Source organism: Mirounga angustirostris, unplaced genomic scaffold, assembly GCF_029215605.1.
Source record: "Mirounga angustirostris isolate CCGP_5_RB_7025 unplaced genomic scaffold, mMirAng1.0.hap1 SCAF_17, whole genome shotgun sequence".
Taxonomy (NCBI): domain Eukaryota; kingdom Metazoa; phylum Chordata; class Mammalia; order Carnivora; family Phocidae; genus Mirounga; species Mirounga angustirostris.
In genome coordinates, this window is record NW_026991725.1 from 29,980,235 (window position 1) to 30,005,067 (window position 24,833).

The following is a 24,833-nucleotide window of genomic DNA, read 5'->3' on the forward strand; positions in this document are numbered from 1 at the left end:
AATGCAAACAAAAGTGTATGAACTAAATGACATTTAAGATCCCTTGCAATGCTGAGATTCTGGTAATTCCCTTGATATTCCCTGACAGAGCCACCTAGTTTTGCAAAGACAATGAGCTTTGAAATAAATATTCCAGGACAGGAAGGAAAAAAAGAGACTGAGGCTAGGAAGATTAAATAAAGAGGATATTGTTTATAGTTCAAGTATAATTTACTGAAGCTATAAAAAAATAAAAAAGGAATGATCCAAAAAATGAAGCAGAAAAAAATTAGGAGTTTTCAATAATGGATTTGAAAAATGCATGCACACACAAATACAGCCAACTGATTTTTGACAAAAGGGCAAAGGCAAATACAATGAAGCAAAGATTGTCTTTTCAACAAATGGTGCTGAACTGGACATACACATGCGAAAAAAAAGAAAAAAAAAGGAATCCAGACACAGACCTCACACCCCTCACAAAAACTAATGCAAAATGGATCCCAGACTTACATGTAAAACGCAAAACCATAAAGCTCCTAAAAGACAACGTAGGGAAAAAACCTAGATAATGTTGGGTATGGAGATGGTTTTTTAGATACAACACCAAAGGCGTGATCCATGAGAGACATAATTGATAAGCTGGAGTTTGTTAAAATTAAAAACTGCCCTGTGAAAGACTATGTCAAGAGAATGGGAAGAAAAGCCACAGACTGGGAGAAAATATTTGCAAAAGACATAAGTGATGAAGCACCAAAATATAGCAAGAACTCTTAAAACTCAAAAATAAGAAAATAACCCAATTTAAAAATGGGCCAAAGACCCTAACAGACACTTCACCAAACAGGATATACAGATGGCAAATAAGCATATGAAAAGATGCCCTACATCATATGTCATCAGGGAAATGCAAATTAAAGCAACAAGATACCACTACACACCTATTAAAATGGCCCAAATCCCTAGACTGACAAGAGCAAATGCTAATGAGGATATGGAGCACAGGAACTCTCATTTGTTGTTCGTGGAAATACAATATGGCACAGCCTTTTGGAAGACAGTTTCTTACAATACTAAACATACTCCTTCTATATGATACAGCAATTGCACTCCGTGGTACTTAGCCAAATAGCTGAAAACTTATGCCCACACTAAAACCTGTACACAGATGTTTATAAGAGCTTTATTCATAATTCATAATTGCCCAAACTTGGAAGCAACCAAGATGCCCTCTAGTAGGTGAATGGATAAATAAGCCGTGGTGCATCCAGACAATGGAATACAATTCAGCACTAAAAAGAAATGAGCTATCAAGCCGTGACAAGACATGGAGGAATAAATGCATATTGCTAAGTGAAAGAAGCCAATCTGAAGAAGAAGTCTTCTTCTGAAAAGAAGTCGTGACAAGACAGGGAGGAACTTTAAATGCATACTGCTAAGTGAAAGAAGCCAATCTGAAAAATATGATCCCAACAATATGAAATCCTGGAAAAGGCAAAACTACAGAGACAGTAAAAAGATCAGTGATCGCCAGGGATGGGGGGGAGGGAAGGCACAGAGGATTTGTAGAGCAATGAAAATACCCTGTATGATACCACAATAATGGATACATGTCATTATACATTTGTCCAAAGCCACAGAATATACAATATGAAGGGTAAACAGTAACGTAAACTATGGGCCATAGGTGATTATGATGCGTCAATGTAGGTTCAATGATAACAAAGATACCATTTGGTAAGAGATGATGATGGGGGAGGCTATGCATGTATGGGGACGGAAATATATAGGAAATCTCTTTATCTTCCCCTCCCTTTTGCTGTGGGCCTAAAACTGCACTTAAAAAAAAAAAAAGTCTTAATAAAAAAAAAAAATGCATGCAAAGCAAAAAGGGAAGAAAACATGACTCCACTGACCTAGAAAATAAAGGTAACTAGGAAGAGATAACTATTTGTGGGATGAGAAAACATGTTTAATATATGTAACAAAGTGGGGTGCCTAGGTGGCTCAGTCGTTAAGCGTCTGCCTTCGGCTCAGGTCATGATCCCAGGGTCCTGGGATCGAGCCCCGCATCGGGCTCCCTGCTCAGCAGGAAGCCTGCTTCTCCCTCTCCCACTCCTCCCTGCTTGTGTTTCCTCTCTCGCTGTCTCTCTCTATCTGTCAGATAAATAAATAAAATCTTTAAAAAAAAAAATATGTAACAAAGTTTTGAACATTTCAAGAATTCATTTCAGTAAGAATTCTTTTCTTTTTTTTTTTTTTAAATAGACTCCACACCCAGCTTGGAGCTCCATGTGGGGCTTGAACTCACAACTCTGAGATCAAGACCTGAGCTGAGATCAAGAGTTGGACACTTTACTGACTGAGCCACCCAGGGGCCCCTCAGTAAGAATTCTAATGAGAGATGGTGAAACCTTCTGGAGATAGAGCCATATGTTACACACAGTAAAGGTAATCTAAGAATCACCACTAAATGCTTGGACAAAAGGCATGAATAAGTTCACATGAAATATTACCTTTCGGAAATGGAATTATTAAACCTCCACTCTGAGCATATTAACTTCTAAGAGTTGGAAAAACATAAATGTTTTAGCAAAAGAAATGAATAAATAATTAATGCATACAGAACCCAAGAAGGGACAGATGGAGGCTAGAAGTGCAGCTACTGAAAGCACTGTCCTAAGCGCTTTCTCGTATGTTCTCTTCTGTAACCATTTAAAAAGCCCTGTGAGCTACATATTATTTTTACTCTTCTTATGTCAGATGAGGCACTGAGGATTGCAGCAGTAAAAAGACTGTCCCCTGGAGACACAGCAGAACAAGAGCGCCGGAACTTGAACACCCATCTGCCCAACACCAAGTGAGCACTACAGGGACAGCTCAGCCGCTGGTGGCACTGCGTAGTCGGCTTTGCCTGAGGCTCAGACTCAGTGGACCTGAGGGAGAACCTGGGAATCCGCTTCTGGGTTTTTTTTTTAAAGCTCCCCCAAATTTTGATAGACCCCAAAGATGGAGAATAATTGTGTTACTAAATAGAAGTGGCATCAGAAGGAGAGACATTTTCGAATAACCACCCCAAAACTGAAGAAACATGGTGAAGCTCTTCAGAGTGGGAAAAGACAAGGCTCAGTAGGAGGCTAGGCTCTTTGATTTCATAGGCTGGGGACATGGAGACCTACGTATCACTCTCAACTCCCACAGATATTTACTGAGTATCCATTAGATACCCCAAAATATGCTAAGCCGAGTTCTTTAAGGAGATGAGTAAGATGGCCTTTGTCATAAGGAGCTCAATATTAAAAATCAAAGACACAACTGTACAGAAACAAAATAGATAAAGGGCTATGAGAAACCAAAGAGAAAAAATTCCTTCTCCTGGCAAGATACATGTGTGAGGGATCTTCCAGAGAAGGTAATCAAGCTGCAACTTGAAGGATGAGTTTCCCTGCCAGAGTCTATGTACAGACTTCATATCTCACTAAAATGAGGTGTTCCCATGGTAGTAGTTCCAGAAACATTTCTATATCTAGTCTATCTTCCCCTTTTTACTAATGGGGAAACTACACTAACGAGTCACACAGTCAATGACAAATCTAAGACTAGGCTCCAACACTCTTGACACCTTGTCCATCATTTTCCCAGTAAACCGTTAGAGTTCCTACATTTCTCTCTCTTCCAGAGAACCTATTTAGTGATTGACTTCATCTATAACATTTTGATTTTTTAAGAAGGAAGTCTAAATTTGGCAGTGCATGAAAAAAGGGTTTACACTTGGGAATGCTCTTTGATTCCCAAATTCCACTTCCAGGAATTTATCCTAAATAAATATGGACATGCAAAAAACATTTAGCTTCAAGGGTCATTGTCACAACATAGTGTATAATAGTGAAAAAGTAAATACAATTTATATGTCTAACTGTAGTGGACTTAAATAAGCTACAGCATTTTCATTCTATAAAATAAATTATAGAATATTTAAGAAAAACTTTACATTACTGAGTGGAGGAGAAGAGATTACAAAACAGGAAAACACATTTTTGTCCCCCTCCATACATACATATATATGTGTGTGTGTATATATATGCAAAGCAAAAACTAGTAAAATGATATACTCCAGATATTAATAACAGTTTTCAGGTGTTTTTCTTTTATATTGAGTGATTATCTTTTTACTTGTGTATTTTTAAAATAATAAACATGTATTTCTATAATTAAAAAAATTAATAAAAGTATTTTTATAAACAGAAATCTTAGATCTGAGAGATCTAATAAAAGACCCTATCATGGGCACCTGGGTGGCTCAGACGGTTAAGCGTCTGCCTTCGGCTCGGGTCATGATCCCAGGGTCCTGGGATCGAGTCCCGCATCGGGCTCCCTGCTAGGCGGGGAGCCTGCTTCTCCCTCTGCCTCTGCCTCTCTCCCTCTGACTCTCATGAATAAATAAATAAAACATTTAAAGAAAAAAAAAAAAAAGACCCTATCAAAGCTGGAAAGGTGATGAGTAGATTTAAAAAAAAAAGAAAAGTACTATCTCTGGAACCTTCAGGCCCACCAGAAAACCTGAAGTGGTCTAAAGGCAGGATGGGGCTTTCTGAATCAAATTCAGACTCCAAAAAATAATGAAGCTTATCCTAGAGAACTGGAAATATGGCTTCACATCCAAGTTGTGAAATCAGGAATAAAAAAACCCAGTAATAAATCAAACATTTTCAGTGGCTGAATCAAGAAACCGAAAGGGTACCAGGCTGGGAGTAAGGCAACTTGGATTCTAGCCCCCTCTTCCTTTAGCTTAAATAAGCTGCTTACTCTTCTGGGGCCCCAATGTCCTCATCTACAAAATAAGAATGACATGAATAAAAATCAGTGTTTCTCAAAACTGGTGTTTCCTTGGAACATTATCTTTATGTACGTATGCTTAAGTAAGTTTAAGTAAATTTGGAAAATTTTAGACTAGTTAATTTCTAAGGTCTCCTACTCTCACCTGGTCTAATTCTGATTCAAATATATAGCTACCTTAATGTACTTAAATCTACTATATTTACGGATATACTGTCTACTTGTGGTTCTCTCACAGAGAGGAGTATTAGATAATGCAAAATGGGTGACAATCCTTTTGAGCAACTGTCATACCTTGACAGCAGCAACTGAGTGCAGGAAGCAAAGGGGCTACAAGCAAAAGGGGCAAATGGTGTCTGAGAATGGATTGGATAATTAAGATAATAAACATAAACAATGACTTTTATTCTGTTTCTAGCTATCCTTCTAAATGATCTTTTCCTTCAAATTCTTATAGGAGTTGTCAAAAACAGAATTATTCAACTACAAGTTCAACCAATTCAACTTTTTAAAAATTCATTTTTACATAAAATGAAGAAAAGGATTCAATCTTTTGTCTATGGTAAAAAACTATCATCTTTCTCTCCTCGTGTGGATACAGTGTCCCACCTGGAGCCATTACTACTTACAAGACAAATGTGAATTTTGAACAGCTGAGTTCTGTCATTTATTATCACATATGGGCAGACTTCTCCATCCAGAGAAAGAAGAGATTACAGAGAATCTGTAACTCAAGTGAAGCACGTCTTCCCTATCTCCCTTGGTCTAAGTTCATCACAGCCACAACTGGTTGTCTAAATGAGTTATGGAAGAAGCCAAGTAATCAGGTGGCAGACAGAAAAGCAAAAAGAATCAAGAGAAGTTTTGTAGAAAAAGTTCAGTAACACAGGAAAAGCGTCAGGCAAAAAAGTAGTTGTGGATCAGCAGAGAAATGTCCCTGGAATGCACTAATAGTCAGCAGTCTGGATAATTCGCCTACGTATATCTGAGATTTGACTGAATGTATCTAATGTGTGGCTTGGCTGCATCCTAATTATAGGTTTATCCTGTAGTAACCACTCATTATCAAAAGGCTCTTAAGTCTTGCTAAGTTTTCTCCCTCATGACAGGATTCTAGGTAGATTTTTTAAAAATCAAAGCACTTCCAAAAAAATTATGTCATTGTGGATAAGTTCGAGTAAATACAGGTATAAACGGCAGAGAAGTTCAAGCTACAGATGTATGTATCTTTATACATCAGTTTTCAGTCACTCCGGAATAGGAACGGAACTCAAACTATCACTTGCCCAGAGAAAAGATACCGTGTTAAGAGCCTGAGGTGTTAATGAAGAACTCAAAGCCACCAGTACAGGAAATCTTCGAGTACTGAATACATGATCTACAGTAATTTCCAATGTCAAATTTTACACAATTAGGAAAATGGTATATGGAAGGGATTTACTGCGGTCTACTCTAACTTCTTTGAAAAACCTGAAAGAACATCGTGTTATTTAAAAAACAAAAAGCAAAAACAAAAAGAAACCCACGTTTCTTGCAGGTTTTTTTAAATTATAAACATACTATCAAAGGTATATTGCTCCAAGTAACGAGTCATATGGAATTCTATGAAAAGTCTCTTTTTTGCGTCCCGGTAGAAGTACTCTCCTAAATAATTCTGTATTAAGTTCCATGCAGCTTTTTGCTAACATTATCACTAATTCTTTCTTCCACCTCCCTTCCTCCAATATCCTATCCAGATAGTCATTTTTCTAAATCAGTATTCACATATAAGAAACTGACAAGATTTATAGAAGTGGTAGAGCATTTATCACCTCCTCTCTGATGGAATGTGATAAAAAGTAAACATAAATCAGCCGAAGTATGAGTTCACAAATAAAAAATATTTCTAAGTGTCCCCTTGACTACCTTATCAACAAACACTGTTCAAAATGGGCAATTACCGAACATTGTAAGAGGATAATCTAAGGCGTTAACTATCTTCAACAGCAACAAAAGTTTAAGATAAGGAAATAGATCTATAAACATTTGACTAAAGGCAATGGATTAAAGATTTTTGCCTCCTACAGAGCTGTAAGAGTATCTTAGGCAACAGAATCATACCAACCAACTACCTCTATGGAGTGTTTGATAGTGAGGATGAAGAGGAGTGGGATAAAAAGATGGTGAAATGTACCCAGGGGTACAGAGGTAAGAGACAGTAGCATGAGCCATTAGAGGAACTGAAATAGGACAGGTTGGCTGGAACCCAGAGCATGGGGGAGGGGCACAGGCTTCGGGAAGAGGGGAAGTTTGTCAGGGGCCAGAACACATAGGGCTTATAAACCATGGAGGAAGCTGAGAGCTACTGGAGAGTTTTAACCAGTGGAGTGACAGGATCAGACTTGCCTTTTTAAAAAAATCACTCCAGTTATAGTGTAAAGAATGGACTGGAGAAGGGCAAGGCTAAAGGCCCAGGGAGCAATGCAGGCAAAGGATCCTGACAAGGCAGTGGCAGGGACCGGAGGGAGGGGGAGACGGAGAGACTGGACAGATCTGGAAGAGTGAGGAGACTGTAGCACTGACGGTCTGTTCTGTGACTATCTGGGAAGTGGAGCGGAGGGAGAGAGGAGAGTTAAAGAAGGTGCCCAAATTTTCGGCTAGAGCACTACCTAAGACAGAAGACAGGAGTTGGAGCATGTTTAGGGAAGATGGAGGGGCAGGTGAATGAATTTAATTTTGAACTTATCTGTGTGATCATGAGATAGGCAACAGGTTATGCCAATAAAAATCCAGAACTTTACACTGAGACGGAGACAAAATATGCATATTTGAGAGTTGATGGCATCAAGATACTAACACTGCAGCTATGGGAATCAGTGTGATCAGTTTTACGGAGAACAGCCTCAGAGTGAGGAAAAGAGGAGATCTAAGACAGACTCCCGAAGAACTCCAGCATTTTAAAGGACACATACACACACACATACACACCCCCAAAACGGACAGTCAGAGGTAGAAGGAAAATCAGAAACCCTTGGAGTGAGAGAAACCAAGTAAAAAGGATATTTCAAGAAAGAGTGGTCAACAGAGTGCTTCTCAAACATGCAGAGATTGAGGCTAGGCTTCACTAAATATAAGTATCAGTAATTCTTCCTATCTTCAATTCAGGTTCTAGTTTCTCTTTGTGGTAACAAAAATATGTGCAATGACATCTCCACTCCCCCCAAAGTAGGTCCTCCTGGTCTTCTCATTTCTAACATTTTCTCAGTGAGACCTGACTTCTCACCGCCAACTCTGTCACCCACAATAAGTAATCACCAAATTCTGCCAATTTCATCTCTGTAACCTTTTTCGCATCTTTTCTTCCCTTTCCATCCCCACTGCCACCATCCCAATCCAGGTTCTAAGGACCACACAAATGGGAGAATCTACTGGTCTCCCAGGCTCTTCTCTAGAGCAATCCTTTTCACACAGAATAACCATATTAACTATCCTAAAACATTCACTTCGTCTTATCCCACTGCTAAAATTCTCCAATGACTCCTCATTATAATCATTTGTTAAAAAATTTCATTCATTTAGGGGCACCTGGCCTGGCTGGCTCAGTCGGTGAAGCATGCAACTCTTGATCTTGAGGTTGTGAGTTCGAGTCCCGCATTGGGTGTAGAGATTACTTAAAAACAAAATCTTTTTAAAAAACGTCATTCATTGGGGCACCTGGGTGGCTCAGTCGTTGAGCGTCTGCCTTCGGCTCAGGTCATGATCCCAGGGTCCTGGGATCGAGCTCCGCATCAAGCCCTGCATCGGGCTCCCTGCTCCGTGGGAAGCCTGCTTCTCCCTCTCCCACTCCCCCTGCTTGTGTTCCTCCTCTCGCTCGCTCTCTCTGTCAAATAAATAAAAATAAAAATCTTAAAAAAAAATGTCATTCATTTAGCAAATATTTACTTGGGCAATACTTCTCAAACTATCTATGCTAAGGTCCAGTTTTTTTTTCTTAAAAAGTTTCTAATCGATATTCTTATAAAATACAATAAAAAACCTTGTGTTAATGTTAAATTGCTAAAAAAGTTTCTAAATTCTTACTCTCAGTTTCAATATTTATCTCATCATGGACTGGAAACAATGGTTCATGGTCCAGCAATGGTCTGTAGACCACACTCCAAACAGCCCTGATGTTGATAACACATGGGTAAAAAGACACTACAATTGTGCCTTCAAAGGTCTTAAAGCAGTGGTTCTCAATGCAGGGCAATTTTGCCATTCAGGCGAAATACTTTTGATCACTACACAGGGGGAAAGAGGCGGGGAACTACTGGCATTGAGTGGATAGAGGCCAGAGATGCTGCTAAACAGCCTACCACAAACAGGACCAGGCCTTTCTCCCAACAAAGAATTATCCACCCTAAAATGTCAAAAATGCTGAGGTTGAGAAACTCCCCCTTATGAGTGTAATTCAAATGAATAATTATAGTATATTAAGAAGAAAGCTACATTCTAAGTATATAGAAGGTATAGAGGAAGCACAGAAGAAGCACCTGAGTCTGTCTTGAAGGTCAAATAGGTTTAGTATTTACAAAAAAAAAAAAAGAAGTCCTCATCTCCTGATTCATAGCTTTCCACATACAACCCCAACTTAACTTCTAAATCTAATTTCCTGCTTCTTCCAACAACAGCTCTGCTAGACTGGTCTAAGCTGTGAATTCTATACCTTGCTGAGTCTGTCACTCTTCCCAGGGCATGGACGACCATCCTCTCTCCTCCTATCCAAAATCATACAGCATTCACGGCCTCATTCAAGCTCTGCCTCCATGAAGACTTCGGGGATTCTCTCTCTTAAAACTGCAATAGGACTTTTCATCTATACCATTCATTTGGCACTTTATCATATACTGACTTTTGATATCACTTGTTAGGTTATGGTGGGCTCAACTTCTAAATGATTATTTGATTTTAGCATTTATGTTCCATCTCTAAGTTGACAGTTCACTTAAGACAAAGCTTCCGGACACACCCATAGCAATCACTTCCTTCCTGTATTAATGCTACCATAGGTACCAAAAAACACATGAAGAAAGTGGACTAGACTTATTACCTATTAGACACTGCAGTCCTACAACCAATGCTTCATGTCTTTGAGCTCATGACAATTCTAATATATCCAGTTCCTAGAAAGATAGTTTATTTATAAGACCTTAGTGTTATAGAGAGTTCATTCATTCTCATACATTGAGCACTTATACTTTTTCTCCAGGCCAAGAGAAGTCCATTGATTTTTGCCACATTTAAGTCCCAGAAAATCTGCCAGAAATAAGAAAATTTAAAAATCTCAATTGGGACAGTTTCTCTGCTCAAACTGTAAAACCCAAACAGATAAAGAGATCTTTATATTCCTAGTCAATACCCTCCTGCAGTCACAAAAATCTGAGATTTTGGAAAATGCCACTAATCTAAAAAAGAAGAAGGGGAAGAGGAAAGGGGGTGGGGGAGGAGAGGAAGAGAAGCAGGAGAAGCAGGGAGAAAGAAGAGGAGGATGACAAAAAGGAAGATGAAGGAGGAGGTGGTTTAACTCATTAGAAGAGACGGAGAGGTTGGAAAAGTTTAAACAGTTTAGAAAGTTGTCTTGTCTGATACCTAAATGCAGAAGTCCGATTTCTGCAGTGTATTTTCTGAACACTTACTTATACCTACATAGGGGCAAAGGTGGGTGGAGGGTGAGGCCAGACCTACAGACCTTCAGGGTTTCCAGTAACTCCTCTCTTCTGTCCCACCCTCCTAACCTGTCATGTCTAAGTTCTCAGAACCTTTCTATATGGACAACTTTGTAAATTTCTTTGAGAATTAATTAAGGGAGAAAGGCAAAAGCGGCACTTATTTACTCATCATAGAATATTCTTTGACCTAAACTTCAGGGCTTCCTTGATTCCTTGATTCTTGGCTCCATCTCTCCAGTACCTGGAGAGACAGCTGAGAACTCGAACTCTGGAACCAGACATCCTACTTCCAACCCCAGCTCGGCCACTTACTAGCTGGACAAACTTAGTAAGTTACTTCCTTCTCCTCCTTCAAGGGTTCCTGAATCAGGAGAACCAAGTTCTAGTCCTAGTTCTGCCTGTGACTTGCTTAGTAACCTTGGGCCATAGCTTCTGCACCTGTAAAGAGAAGCCAGGGGCTTGCACTAGATCACCAAGGGTGATTTTGCCCCCCAAGGGCCATTTTGGCAATGTCTGGATAATTTTTGATTCTCACCACTAAGGGTAGGGAGGGAGTGCTACTGGCATCTAGTAGGTAGAGGCCAGAGATGCTGCTAAACATCCTACAATGCACAGGACAGCCAGCGCCTCACACCAAATAATGATCGGGCCCAAAAATGTCTATGATGCCACAGTTGAAAAACCCTTAGCTCTACCTCCCTCAAAGACTGCCTCAGAGGCCCCAAGAAGTGGGGCTGAGAAGGCCCATTTTAGCAGTTTTATAGGATAGGCTTTCATGAGAGAAGAAGAACGTAAGTGTTAAGGGTATGGCCTCTGAGGCCAGACTGCCTGGGTTCAAATCTGACTCCACCATTTACTAGCTCTAAGTCTTGGACTAGTTAGTTACTTAACCTTTCGAGACTGTTTCCATCTCCATAATATGGGGATGATACAGTATCTACCTGACAAGGTTGTTGTGAGAATAAGTTAATATATGTCAAGCACTTAGAACAGCACCTGGCACTACAGGAGTATTAGCTACCATTGTCATCAACATCACCATCACCAATCTAAATATGGGAGTAAAAGGGGAAGAAACACCCACCACTTTAAGTCAGGAGTCACGGGAGATGGATTCCTCGGTGGAAAGGTGTGAGGAGGACCGAGCAAATTCAAGCACAGTTCCTCACACATCAGAAACTCTGCTCTCCCTCCAGTCTCTGTGTCCCACTCTCCACCCTCTCGGGCTTCCACAGCTGAGTAAAGGCTGGATGCAAATGTTCTCATGGTTATACCCATTAGCATAATGCAAAAAAGTAACAGGAGGAAGTAGTGTGTTACATATCAGGAAACTGGTTTTACCTTTTCAGTGGAAAAGGACAGGTGCCTCTGACTCCCCTCTGTCAGGGGCTGCCATCAAAGCCCTGGGGGGTCCCATTACCCCTGTGCTCTTCTCCTCCACAGAAACCCCAGGAAGGACGTGGGACACATCTGTTCCTGCGTTCCCTTGTTGTGCTGACAGTGAAGCCACCACAAAAGATAAAGAGCCTGTGATATTACCTTTTGGTTGTTTTCTTAACTATACAAGTAGAAATATAAGATCACAGTAAAACATTCAGATGCAGAAGTACAGAGAGTAAAAGAACAAAAATCTCCCTGTATTTCCCATCCTAACTTCCCTTTCACATAAATAATGTTTTTTCAACTTAATGTGTGTTCACAGAGACTTTTGTAATGCATTTAACTTTCAGTTTTATATATATTTCTTATTAAAACATCTCTATACATTGGGAGCCGTATCATTTTAAGACCCGCTTCACTGTATTCCATAGCAAGGGTAAGAGCATGTAGCATAGTTTATTTAATTATTTCCTCACTGCTGGACGTATAGTTTCAAATTTAGACTAGTGACCCAATTACTGATCTGTAACTCACCTGTAGTTGCCAGTAAATCTAACCCATTAGCTTAGACTCTATAGGCAGTTCTGCCTCCTCAAAGATTTATTTTCAAAAGTTTATCTATTAATAAAAAAGGCTGACTGAATTTACGAATGGTTTGACTCTGAGATATGAGCATAGCTACATTATTTCTATTCAAATATAAGTAAATTTTATTTAAAAAATTAAAACCAGGGGCTCCTGGGTGGCTCAGTCATTAAGCATCTGCCTTCGGCTCAGGTCATGATCCCAGGGTCCTGGGATCCAGCCCAGATCGGGCTTCCTGCTCAGCGGGAAGCCTGCTTCTCCCTCTCTCACTCCCCTTGTGTTCCTTCTCTCGCTGGCTCTGTCAAATAAATGAATAAAATCCTTAAAAAAAATTAAAACCAATGCAAGAATTAATTCAAGGTTAAAATTTTCAACTTATAAAAAAAGCACCTATAGTATTTTTTTAGGGTGTGAGCTTTAGCTCTAAATCTTGTTCTAGAGATTTTTGGAAATCACATGGTCATAAGCCATTTCTTCAATTAAAAAAAAAAAACTTTACAAATTTCCCAATATGAAGTCGGAATTAGTAAATTATTACTTCTTCATATTCAAGTATCATCTATAAGTATTTGGTGGAAAAGCAGAAGGGGGAAGTTTTGCATCTCTAACTAGTGAGCAACTGCTTTCTTTTCCTTTCCTAATAAATTACAGGCAGACTTGAACAGATGTCAGGTTGGCATTCAAAACCTAAAATATAGCTGAAAAGCAAGTTATGACTAATACAAGGAAAAAAGATGAATGTCAGAAAGCTTCATTTTTTTTTCTTTTTTTCAAATTTCAGATAAGCTCTTTAGCCTTAGGGTTCCTTTTACAGAGCCCTGGAGTTCGGCTAGATGTCTTAACCCCCATTTAAATTGCAATCTCTCCTCATGAGTGGGGGTGTGAAAATGCATCTTAAGAGTGTCAGTGTTTATGTTAATCTGAGCAAGAACTCCCTCTCTCCCAAATATGGCGCGTACAAAACCTCAGTGCCCTTTCTTCCACCATATTTTATTTGCACTGTTTTTAGCTTATGAAAGATGTCTGCATGTGATTGAGAGGCTCCTTATCTTCTCGGTGCTCTACTCCATAGAGTAACTGCAGTTTCACTTACGGTATCAGAAGAGTTGCTTTCCTCTAGAATTTCAAAAGAAATCTTAAAAATACAGATTGAAAATGGGCTTAGAGAGGTAGGCATGGAGAAAGGGGACCAAAAAGAACAGAGTCGTTTCAAAGAAGGGGGGCACAAGATATCACAGAGGCTCTCCTCCCCGCTAGGTGGCCTGGATCTCTGCGAGGTATAGAGCCACCAAAAGGCAGCGTGAGGCTGGAGACCCTCTCAGTCTGCACACCCTTTTCCTTCCAGCTCTAAAACGGGTAACTTCTGCCAAAGCCCCTTACCTTGGCTACATGTAAACCTAGTCCTAAAACTACTTTAAGAGATGCTAATTCTTTAACAATCATTCCACTGTCCTTTGAAGAGGATTTTTGGTGTTTTTTTTTGCCCTAGCATTTACAACTTAGGGGTAATTGCCAGGGATGCTGAAAAATGAAGTTTCTTTACAGAATCTCTATCTTTGCCAACAAAAGAGCCACAACAAGAACTGAGGGACTCAATCAATTATCCGCAACACTCTCCACAAAACCGCGTGCAAGGGAATAAGTGTGTAAATGTCTGAACACAAGTATATATTCAGCTGACACCTGACTGTGCTCAAGGACAGCAATCAGCTTCTGAGTTTATTCACCAAGACTTTCAGACTCCACTTTGTGATGCCCACACCTCTACCCTGGGACTCAGAACGTGCTCCTAGGACATTTACTGCATGTGCATGACCTCACCTGACCTCGAATGTTCCTGCATCACTGTGTGCCTCTGGTTAGCCCTTTGGTCTTCATATACCTCACCATAACATTCTGCACATTTCCAAACTACATCCACAATCGTGGAAAGGAACATGAAGTTTCACAAGCAAAAGGAAAGAACTGTATTACCTAGAAGCAAAATTATCACTCATAAACACAATGAGAGAAGAGAATTCTAAATCTATCACTCTGTGAACTTGCAACTTTGATATATAGGCAAAAAGATCCATTTAGTTAGGATTCCTACTTACAAAGTAGACATAACTCTAGACTCCATGGTAAACACAATGATTTGGTCTCAAGCCAAAAGTAAAAAAAGTTCTCTGCTTAGAACAAAACAAAACAGCCCCATAACCTACATAAATTATTCTTTTCTAATCACTATTTTTTTCCATTTTAATTGATTTAAACAATCACGCCCAGTGTCCAATTGGATCCCCATACCATAGAAGTTTAGCTATTTAGTTAATAAAGAGAGAGGGAAAAAATCAGACAGTTTTGTTCCCACCTGACAGGGTAAAAGAACACAGCATATATATAAAAAGAACTTGTGCAGCGTTGTTTTTATATTCTATCCAAATGTAGCAATGTGTACTTTTATATACCTTTACCAAAGCCTAATGAGAATTTTATAACCACACTGTTCTTGGACTACAATGAGGTATTCCACTATGTAATTCCCCCCAAAACTCAAAGGAAGAAAGAAGACTCTAATGGAAAACGCGGAATGACATATGCATAGCAAGAGAATTATTTCTCAGCCATTTTACCATAAAAATGAGCTTTAGGACACTGACAATCTTCATTCAGAATAAAGAAAATAATGTCTTTCAATTTAGCTCAAAAGTAAAGGTAGTTTTATATTTTTTAAATCAAATTGATAACATGCATCTTGATGGCAAAAAGCCATAAAGAGAAAAAAAAATTTTTTTAAAGAACAGAACTCATTTTTTATCCAATTAATGTAAAAATATTAGAAAAATAAATCCACAAAAAAGGTCCTGGATAGTAGCCCTCACAAACAAAATTGAAATCCATGATTCTTAGTCAAAAAACATGTTGACGATAACAAAATTATTATAATTTAACTGATTTCAATATTATGGATTGCAGAAACACAGATTAAATTCACTCAAAAATTCCAAATCTGTTTTGATTTAATTCCAAACTCTCCAACAGCTGGCAAAGTCACAAATCAACCAATATGAGTTTTGCTCCTTTCGTATTATCTGCCCAACTGCAGACGGAGGCCCTCAAGAGTAGGGTTTGGATAATGCACAAACAGGAAACACATATCTGAATAACTGAATCCTTGATAGCTTCCAAAAACTGTGAGAAAATATTTATAACATAATTAAAAATATAGCTTATTACAGAAGCCATTACTTTTCTACTTGTTGGCCGGATAATACAAATGTCCAAAGAAACAGAATCATTAGACTCTTTCTGCCTGAGCTCAGCCTTGAAAACCAGTAAAAAAATATGCCGTAAGAATAACAGAACATTTAAAATCACCCTTTTATCTCTCCTGATACCCAAAATATATGCAAACAACATTTCCATGTCTTGGACATGGACTTACTGTGCTTCGAAATACACATTTACCAAGACAGTGAATGACCACATTTTTTACTATGTTCCAAATTAAAATTCCGTTTTTTATGGACTTGGCCTTTGTCATCTTTCAGATAAAAAAAGTATGTTACTGCCATCTCAAGGTGTATAAAACTCAGGTGATGAGGGTCTCTGTCATTTTCTCTTAATCCAACTCCACACTCGACCTTTACCCAGAGAACAGGTGTGTGCTGTGCCTGTAATTTATCAGAGTGAACGGCCAGGCAGAAAGGCTACCAACAATAGGAGGCTAAGAGAACCAAGCACTTAGTGCCTAGAAAGCAGTTCTTTTCCCCACCATACTTTTATCTGCCAGTAGCAATGTAAAGATAAAGAATGATGGAGGTGAAGGGAGTAATATATTCATATTCCTTCAGGTTTTTTTTAGATACTGTTTTTATACTAATAGTCTGCCAGAAGCTGTTATGTTATAAATTCCTTTCTCAGATATTCTATTGCTCACATTCCAATTCAACCTATGATATGGATGTGAAAACAGTCATGACAGCATTTCCACTAGGGCAAATAAAGCCACTTCACACACAGATAAATTAAATAAACCTTCAAGAAGGAAATGATAAATGAATAGCACATTTCTTTATATGCAATATGGAAACTCCCATGTATATCCTGCATTTGTCTTTTTGGATCAAACTTATCTAATTGAAAAACATGCCAAGAATCCATTTACTAGGTATGAAGATGTACTAATTGGGTAATGCAACAGCACAATAAAAAGAAGCAAGAGCTAACGTAAGAACAATGCCCACAGTCTAGTAGGTAATGATGATTCAGCAGGGTAAATCTCAGACCTACAGTGGATCTTTAGAGTCAGGTGAAATTCCTAAATATGCCCTAGAGAAAAACATTCATAAATAAATAAATAAAATGAAATTTCTAAAAATGTCCATACACATACTTAAATTAATAAATCAATAAGATAAAGTAACCCCAAATATTTCTATTTTCCCTATAAAACTAAAATGTAATTTTAAAAATTCTAATACTTAAAAAAAATTTTTTTAGAACATTTTTTTAAAAGAAAAAGTTAAAACAAAAATATAATGGCAGGTCTGAAAAATACTTTCAGAACATTATTTTAAAAAAGATTTCATTGCATTTTTTTTTTTTAACAATACAAGATTTTTATCAAATTTTCCTTTTTAAACTCACCCATCTGCTCCACAATCTCTGGAGGAAATACTCGGGACGCAAATGCTCGTCGGAAAATATCTGAAAATTCCTTGTCCAGACCTCCTATTCCCATTTTTTCAAAGTTCCAGTCAGGATTGATGATAGATTGGCGATTTTCCTTGGTTTTAGCTTTGCCTATGTCAAACAAAGGTAATCAAATGTGAAACAAGAACTTCATTACTGGGTGAAAAAAGACAGAAATCACTGGGCATTTTTAATGAATAGAGAAGCTACCCTATGCAAAGATGAACATGCTCTTAGCTGATTTTCTAATAAGAAGAATGAGTTTTGCTATGTTAACTACTTTGTCTGGACCCACGTAGGGCCAGTAAAACATTTCAGAAATGTCTAAACTCATGCGGTATCCATTTGTGATCAATCCATGGAGCTCAGTCTTATTAACCTCTTATCCTAACAAAGTTAACTAACTTGGCTGATGAGAGGAAACACCACGTGTATATCTGATGAAGACAACACTAGTTGCTAGAAATGCAACTGAAATCTAGCAATCCCTCAAGGCTCCCAAAGCAAGTGTATTTAAAAATACATATATTTATCTAGGTTAAGTTTATAAACTGTATGTAACCCCTTAGCCTGAGAGGATGCACTAAGTCTGATGTCTTATTTGTTTTTTTCCCCACTTGCACACAAAAGTCTAAAATCATCCTAAAGGCTTAATGATTTCAAAATTCACGTTTTCTACTTTTCACAAATAAAAATTATCTAACTTAAATGTCATAGTGCCACCTAAAGTAACTCAAGAGAACCACATTAGCCATTTCAAAAACAGTAAAAGTACCTAGTTCACTCCACTATAAACAAAAAAGAAAATGATATAGTTTTTTTTAAATTAGAGACGAAAAGGTCACATTAGAAAAAGTTTATCCTAGATGGTGATTTTATGGGTTAGGGTTTTGTGGACTCATTTCCTTTACAAAGGGATCAAAAATATATTTCTTACACTCTACTGCCCTCTTGTGGCCATATTTACCGCATGCTAAATCAATACACGATTTTATTGATCAGTGGAAAAAAGCCCATCAATCACACCTTTGCATGAATTACTTAGAAATATCCACGTTGTATGAAAGTCATGCAACTCCCTTAAGATAAGATACCTTAACAAAAGGTGTATGAAAGGTGTATAAAATACAAAGAAATCACTTCAGAAATGTATTGGATCAGTAACAGGAGATTCTGATAAAACCTACATCCATAACAACATATATAGTCATTAAAACTTACATTGATGAGGTGTATTAAGAGGTTTGAAATATGTTAGGCAACAAACAAATTATAAAACATTATGAAAACAGAATCAAATTTTAAAATTTTAGTGTGTGTGAGTTGTTTTTGAGTGAATGTTTCTGTATTTTATGAAACAAATATGTTATTGTAAAATTAAGAAAAAACAGTAAGGAGGAAATGATAATTTATGGATCAAGAAAAAAGGTCACATATTTGAAGGTAAATAACCTTGGAAATAATGGTATGCAACCAATGAAAATCCTCTACGTTCTACTGGGAAAGACATCGGCAGAGTGAAAATCACCCCAAAACAGAATTACTATACAGTTAATGGCATCATCATTCTGGTGAGTTACTTTTCTTAGAGTCCAATCTGCATTATCTAACATAAAAGAGTAGGACTGAGCTATGAATCTGTTGGGAACTTTCTTTACCTACACATTCACCATTTAACTCAATCACTAATAGAAGTGATGTTAATATCACACTTAAAACACCACCAAGTGAGGGGCAGTCTACAAATAACTGACCAGCTCCCAACGTGCATACAGACACGTTATGCACCAAGGCGTATAAAGATAGTGGAAGCCTGAGGAACTGCCAGAGACCAGAGAAGACTACGGAAACTAAACAACTAAATGCAGTGTGAGATTGTGAATCACACCCTAGAACAGAAAGGACATAATGAAAAAATTAGTGAAACACAAATAAAATCTGTAGTTTAGTTAGTAGCAATGTAACCATGTTAACTTAGTTTGGGTAACTGTACTATGATTATTTGGGATATAACACCAAGGAAGTTGGTGAAACATACAGGACCTCTCTGAACTATTTTTGCAAATCTTCCATAAGCCTGAACTTATCTCAAAATTAAAAGTTTAAAAATTAGGGGCGACCGGGTGGCTCAGTCGGCTAAGGGTCTGCCTTCAGCTAAGCATCTGCCTTTAGCTCAGGTCATAATCCGAGGGTCCTGGGATCAAGTTCCGCATCGGGCTCCCTGCTCAGCAGGCGAGTCTGCTTCTCTCTCTCCCTCTGTCCCTGTTCATGTGCTCTCTCGCTCACTTCCTCTCTCAAATAAATAAAATCCTTATAAAAAAAGTTTAAACATCAATTTTATTCTATATTTTTTCCTGATCAGTGTCACCATTATGAAATTAAAAATTACACATGGCCCACATTCTATCGGACAATGATGATCTAGTGAAGGTTTTAGACTTTTTTAAGATTTTATTTATTTGACAGAGAGAAAGATAGCGAGAGAGGGAACACAATCAGGCAGAGTGAGAGAGGGAGAAGCAGGCTTCCCGCTGAGCAGAGAGCCCGATGCGGGGCCCGATCCAAGGACCCTGGGATCATGACCTGAGACGAAGGCAGACGCTTAACGACTGAGCCACCTACCAGGCGCCCTGTTAAATTTTTCTTTTTTCTTTAAACATTTTTATTTATTTATTTATTTGACAGAGAGAGAGACAGCACAAGCAGGGGGAGCAGCAGGCAGAGGGAGAGGGAGAAGCAGGCACCCTGCTGAGCAGGGAGCCCGATGTGGGGCTCAGTCCCAGGGCCCAGGGATCATGACCTGAGCTGAAGGCAAACGATTAACTGACTGAGCCACCAGGTGCCCTAAACTTTTTCTCTGTATCAGCACATCGGATGGTGATGAAATACTGTGTGATTATGTGATAAGCCTTCTCAACAGAGGTGCCCTTATTCTCCTGCCAGATTTGAAAATCACGGTAGTTGAGTCACATACAATAACAGAGATAGTCCCACTTCATTCAGACTTTTCTAAAAATGCAAATCTTACCAATAAGATTAAGTGATGAATTTTCTGCTTTTTCAAATGCAACTTGACTGTTTCCAACAACCAGTCCTACTTCAATCTGTATAGAAAGACAATAATTAGTAGTTAGCCTAATAGTGAACTTCTGGACTTCCCAAAGCAAGGCCAAAAATGAAGGGGGAATTAAGGTCTCTTCAAGCAAAGCAAATCTTCCAAACTATCATCTAAGTTACATTTATTTTTGTCCTACCTTCTACTATTTCTATTTAATTTCAATGCATGTATCTTTTGATAATGCCTGACTTACTGTTATTATTTGTGTGCAATAAATATCATTGCATTCAACCAGGATTACAAGTACACATACAAATTTCAAATTACTATTAAGTCTGCAAATAAGTGTAATTTATGCTATTTGATAACAGCATTAGCTATAAAAGCAATGTTTTCTCCCTACTACCTTAAAAGAAAGAGTACATAATATGAAAGAAAACACTGAACAAGAGAATGGCTAGGAATGTTATATTAATCTGCACAACTCACACCACAGCGACTATTAGAAATAAAACATACCTTCTGTCTTTTACCTGTCGCAGGCTCTCCCTTCAGGATGCTAGGATCCATGGCTTCGATGTCCTTTACCAGCAAACCAAAAAGCTTTTCGTTGAAGCTAAACACAAGCTATGTAGAAAAGAGATAAGAGGAGAAAAATCACTTCCTGATATAATGGCTGGATTCTCACATCATCACCAGTGTTTTCCAAATGCAGGGAAGGCAGCTTTCTCCTGTATATCCCTCTCAACTCTGCTCCACAGGCAAACTACTCACACAGGCAATGAGAGGAAAAGGGAACTAACATTTATTGAGCATCTTCATGTGCCAAACAAACACTACAGGAGGTCCTATACTTAATGCTCATGAACTCTCTCGGAAACAGATAGTCTTCCTCAGTCTTACTAGTAAGGGAGCTGAGACCCAGGGAGGGCCTAAGCAATGGAAGCCAGAGTCATAGTAAACGAGAGTGCGAGGACTCGAGCTGGGGTCCTGGGTCCACAACTTGAAGATTCATGCCTTTCCACCACCAATACAAATCCCTGCCATACAAGTGCACAGACAGCTTTTGAATGCTCACTCATTCACCAAGTGTTTACTGAGTGCCTACTACAGCCTAGGCCCTCTTCTGCCTCCTGGGGTATAACTGTAACTACAGCAGGCGAAGCTGACTGCCAGTCCTGCCACTACTGAACTCTACAAATGGGAATCAATACAAAGAACAGTGATTTGGGGTAAGATATTTATTTCTTCTCTGTATTATGGAGGATTTTTCTCTCATGGGCTTATAGACATCTGCATGCTACTGGGTTTTAAATGATTACAAATACCAAAGCATCTTCTATTAAAGTAGTAATGCTAAAGGAAAAGGTAAAAACAGTGACATTTAGGTAAGCAATTTGAGCATAATTATTCATCAAAAAGTGTCGGGATCCAAAGGGAATACAGCACAGCTCAAAAAGCAATGGACAGGGGGTCACCAAATGATCAGAGGACTGTCATCTTGGGGAGCCTCCCCGGACCCTCTAATCTCAAGCAGTACCATGCTGGGTCTCTAGTACACCATTTCATTTTACTTACATCAAAGTACTTAACAGTGCATGGCAGTTCTTGCTTTGTTTCTATCTTCCCCAACTAGAGAGTAAGCTCTGTAAGAATAGGAAATGTGTGTATTTTGTTCACTGCTGATCTGCTGGGACTAAAATAGTAGCTGAAACATACTAGGTTATCCAGTAAATATTTGTTTAATTAATTAACTGTTCAATTAACTAATGGGTTCTTGTCTCAGCTATGGCCCTGGCTGTGTAGCCATGGGCACGTCATTTACCTTCTCTGAATTTAAAAATTACTCATTTGCAAAATGAGGAAGTTAGACAAGATAACCTCTGAGGGGGAAAAAAAAACCTCTGAGGTTCACTCTAATTCTAACACTCTTAAAAATAAATAATAAATGCACTATAACCTTTTTCTGTCTATCAGTGATTCAGTTTCACTTGTGAAAGCTTGATTATAATGTATGGATTATCCAGATCCCTGGTCTTGTTCTTCCAGATTTATGCCATTTCACTTAGATGAGAGAATTCAAAGAAGTGACACTCCTTTATTCCAAGAGCTAGTTCTTTCTACCACTTCTCTCCCTGACTGTTCCACACACTGCCCCAGATGAGAGCCTGCAAGGACAATCTAGGTAAGTCACTATCAGAATGCCCTAAGCAGCGACTCACAAACTTTTTGGTCTCAGGATCCCTTTATATGCCTAAAAATTTTTGAGAATCCCTGAAGAGCCTTTGTTTAAATGGATTATATCCACTGGTATTCACTATAGTAAAAATTAGAACAAGAAACTTAAAAATGTATTTATTAATATAAAAATGACAATAAATTCACTATGTGTGAACATAAATGACATATTTTTAATTTATTAAAAAACCCCGCCAATTCCCAAAATAAAAAACGTAAGTGGGAACTGTGGCACTGTCACTTTTTTTGCAAATCTCCTTAATGTCTTGCTTAATGGAAGAAAGCTGGACCCTCACGTCTGCTTTAACAGTCAGGGTGCTGATGAGCTAGCACACATCACAAAGTCTGCAAAACTCCACTGTACATTCATGAAGGAATAAGAGAAAAAAGAGACATAACATCTTGGTATCACTATGAAAATAAGTCTGACTTCACAAACCCCCTGAAAGAGCCACAGGGACCCCCAGAAGTCTCTGGACCACACTTTGAGAACTACCACTATGGAGCTATGAATGACAGGAGGAAGGAATTAGGAATAATTAAGGAAAGTCACAAAAATGGGAGACAAATATAATGGTGAGGTTAAAAGAGCAGTGATTGTTTCTGCGTTCAAACAAGCAGCAATTTATGAACTCATACAGCTTTTTAGGTAAAATTTTAAAAGAACAGAATTTCTTTGTAGGAGGTTAACAATGTATTAACTGAAGTCTAAAAAAAGGCAAGATCAGCAATATCACTTTTAAGGATAGAAAATCCGGGCTTCAGATGTTCCATGAAAAACCTGCAAATTTATATACATATTTGTCTTAAGATTCTCAAGTTAGTTTATAACCAAAAGAGTTAAGAATTACTTTTCTAGGGGCGCCTGGGTGGCTCAGTCGTTAAGCGTCTGCCTTCGGCTCAGGTCATGGTCCCAGGGTCCTGGGATCGAGCCCCGCATCGGGCTCCCCGCTCGGCGGGAAGCCTGCCTCTCCCCCCTCTACTCCCCCTGCCTGTGCTCCTCTCTCAATGTGTCTCTCTCTGTCAAATAAATAAATAAAATCTTTACAAAAAAAAAAAAAAAAAAAAGAATTACTTTTCTACAGAAATATATCAGTAAATGAGAAAGCCATCCACAGACAAAACAAATGTCCCACAACAAGAAAAGTAAGAAATCTGAGACATATAAGTTTGCACTCTTCCCAAATTTACAGAGGAAAGAGCTGCTGTAATTAAATATGACACTGTAACCTAAAAGCTACTTTAGAATTTTTGTGACTGGACTCAGAGGTTCAGTAAACACATCTCCCATCACTTTTTATCATTCAACTGGATATATCAGTCCATATGTGAAGCTCCTTGCAATTTCTAAAAAGTAGAATTAATTTTGGACAACTACAGACACTGGAATGCCCATTAAGTGGGAGGAATGAAAGAAAATTCAAAACCACCTGCTGTCCCACTGAGAATGCCTGGTTGTTGAACTGCTGAATGAATTCTGCTGCCATCTTGTCAGTATCATAAGGGTTGGAGTCAATGCTCTTTTTCTGCAGGAAATCAATCTCGATGGTCATTGTGCCAATGCACTGTTTGGCCTTGTCAAATGTATATAAGGATACTAGGGGAAAAAAGAAGCATTTTTAAAATCTCAAGGACACCAAATACTTGCTGCATTTCAAGTAACTAAAAGTTTCACATAAATGAAGCCTAACAGAACTTGACCAAAAGGGGGCTTTCCATGGCCATCACTGGAGGGACACACAGGCACAAATTAAAGAACATAATAAAACCACTGGAGATTTTGCTCCCCTGTGAATTAATTAGGATATATTGAACAGCACTCTCCCTCTACTTTTACCCCTCACCTGACTCTTATGGGAAATCACAACCCTTCCCACACGGTCTCTACATCTTCCTCCTTCTCATTTCACAGAGGACAAAATGACAGCCTAGGAAGTGCCAGTGGAGTTGGCATAGCATGCTGCTTTCAAACAAGATTTTCGTTTGACACCAGCAAGAGCTAACGTGAGAAGTATGTGGACTCTTCTGCCCTGCAAGGTAGTGTGTGTAGGACAAAAAAAAAAAAAAAGCTTGAGAGACAAAATTTACTAGGTGGGTTTGCTCCAGAGCAACTTAGAGTTTGACATTTCTTTTTTAATACTCCAAAAATATTTACTGAGCACCTACTATAGCCAGGGAGTAAGTACTCTCAAGAGTGGGTACTCCATGTACAACATGTAAAAGAAGGCAAGGACTATGTTTTTAACTCATCTTTATATGAACAGCATGTAACAGCAAAAAACCAAATCTCCATGCTAGTAACAAAGGAGGCAAGACAAAGGAACTTCGGAGTTGGAGTCTGTGTCTCAAAAGATTCTGTTAGGGGGCACCTGGGTGGCTCAGTCAGTTAAGCA

At 38.5% G+C, this 24,833-nt stretch overlaps 1 protein-coding gene across 2 annotated transcripts in view; it reads right to left on the reverse strand.

Annotated features, from left to right (window-relative positions):
• NSF (N-ethylmaleimide sensitive factor, vesicle fusing ATPase) overlaps positions 1-24,833 on the reverse strand; it is a 144,043-nt gene that overhangs the window by 81,989 nt on the left and 37,221 nt on the right. For both annotated transcript variants that reach the window (XM_045888722.1, XM_064583410.1), the window contains exons 5-8: positions 23,871-24,037; positions 20,722-20,829; positions 20,173-20,248; positions 17,100-17,255 (exon numbers count right to left, since the gene is read on the reverse strand). In XM_045888722.1, coding sequence (XP_045744678.1) covers positions 17,100-17,255; positions 20,173-20,248; positions 20,722-20,829; positions 23,871-24,037 — 507 coding nt within the window. The remainder of the gene's footprint in view (positions 1-17,099; positions 17,256-20,172; positions 20,249-20,721; positions 20,830-23,870; positions 24,038-24,833) is intronic.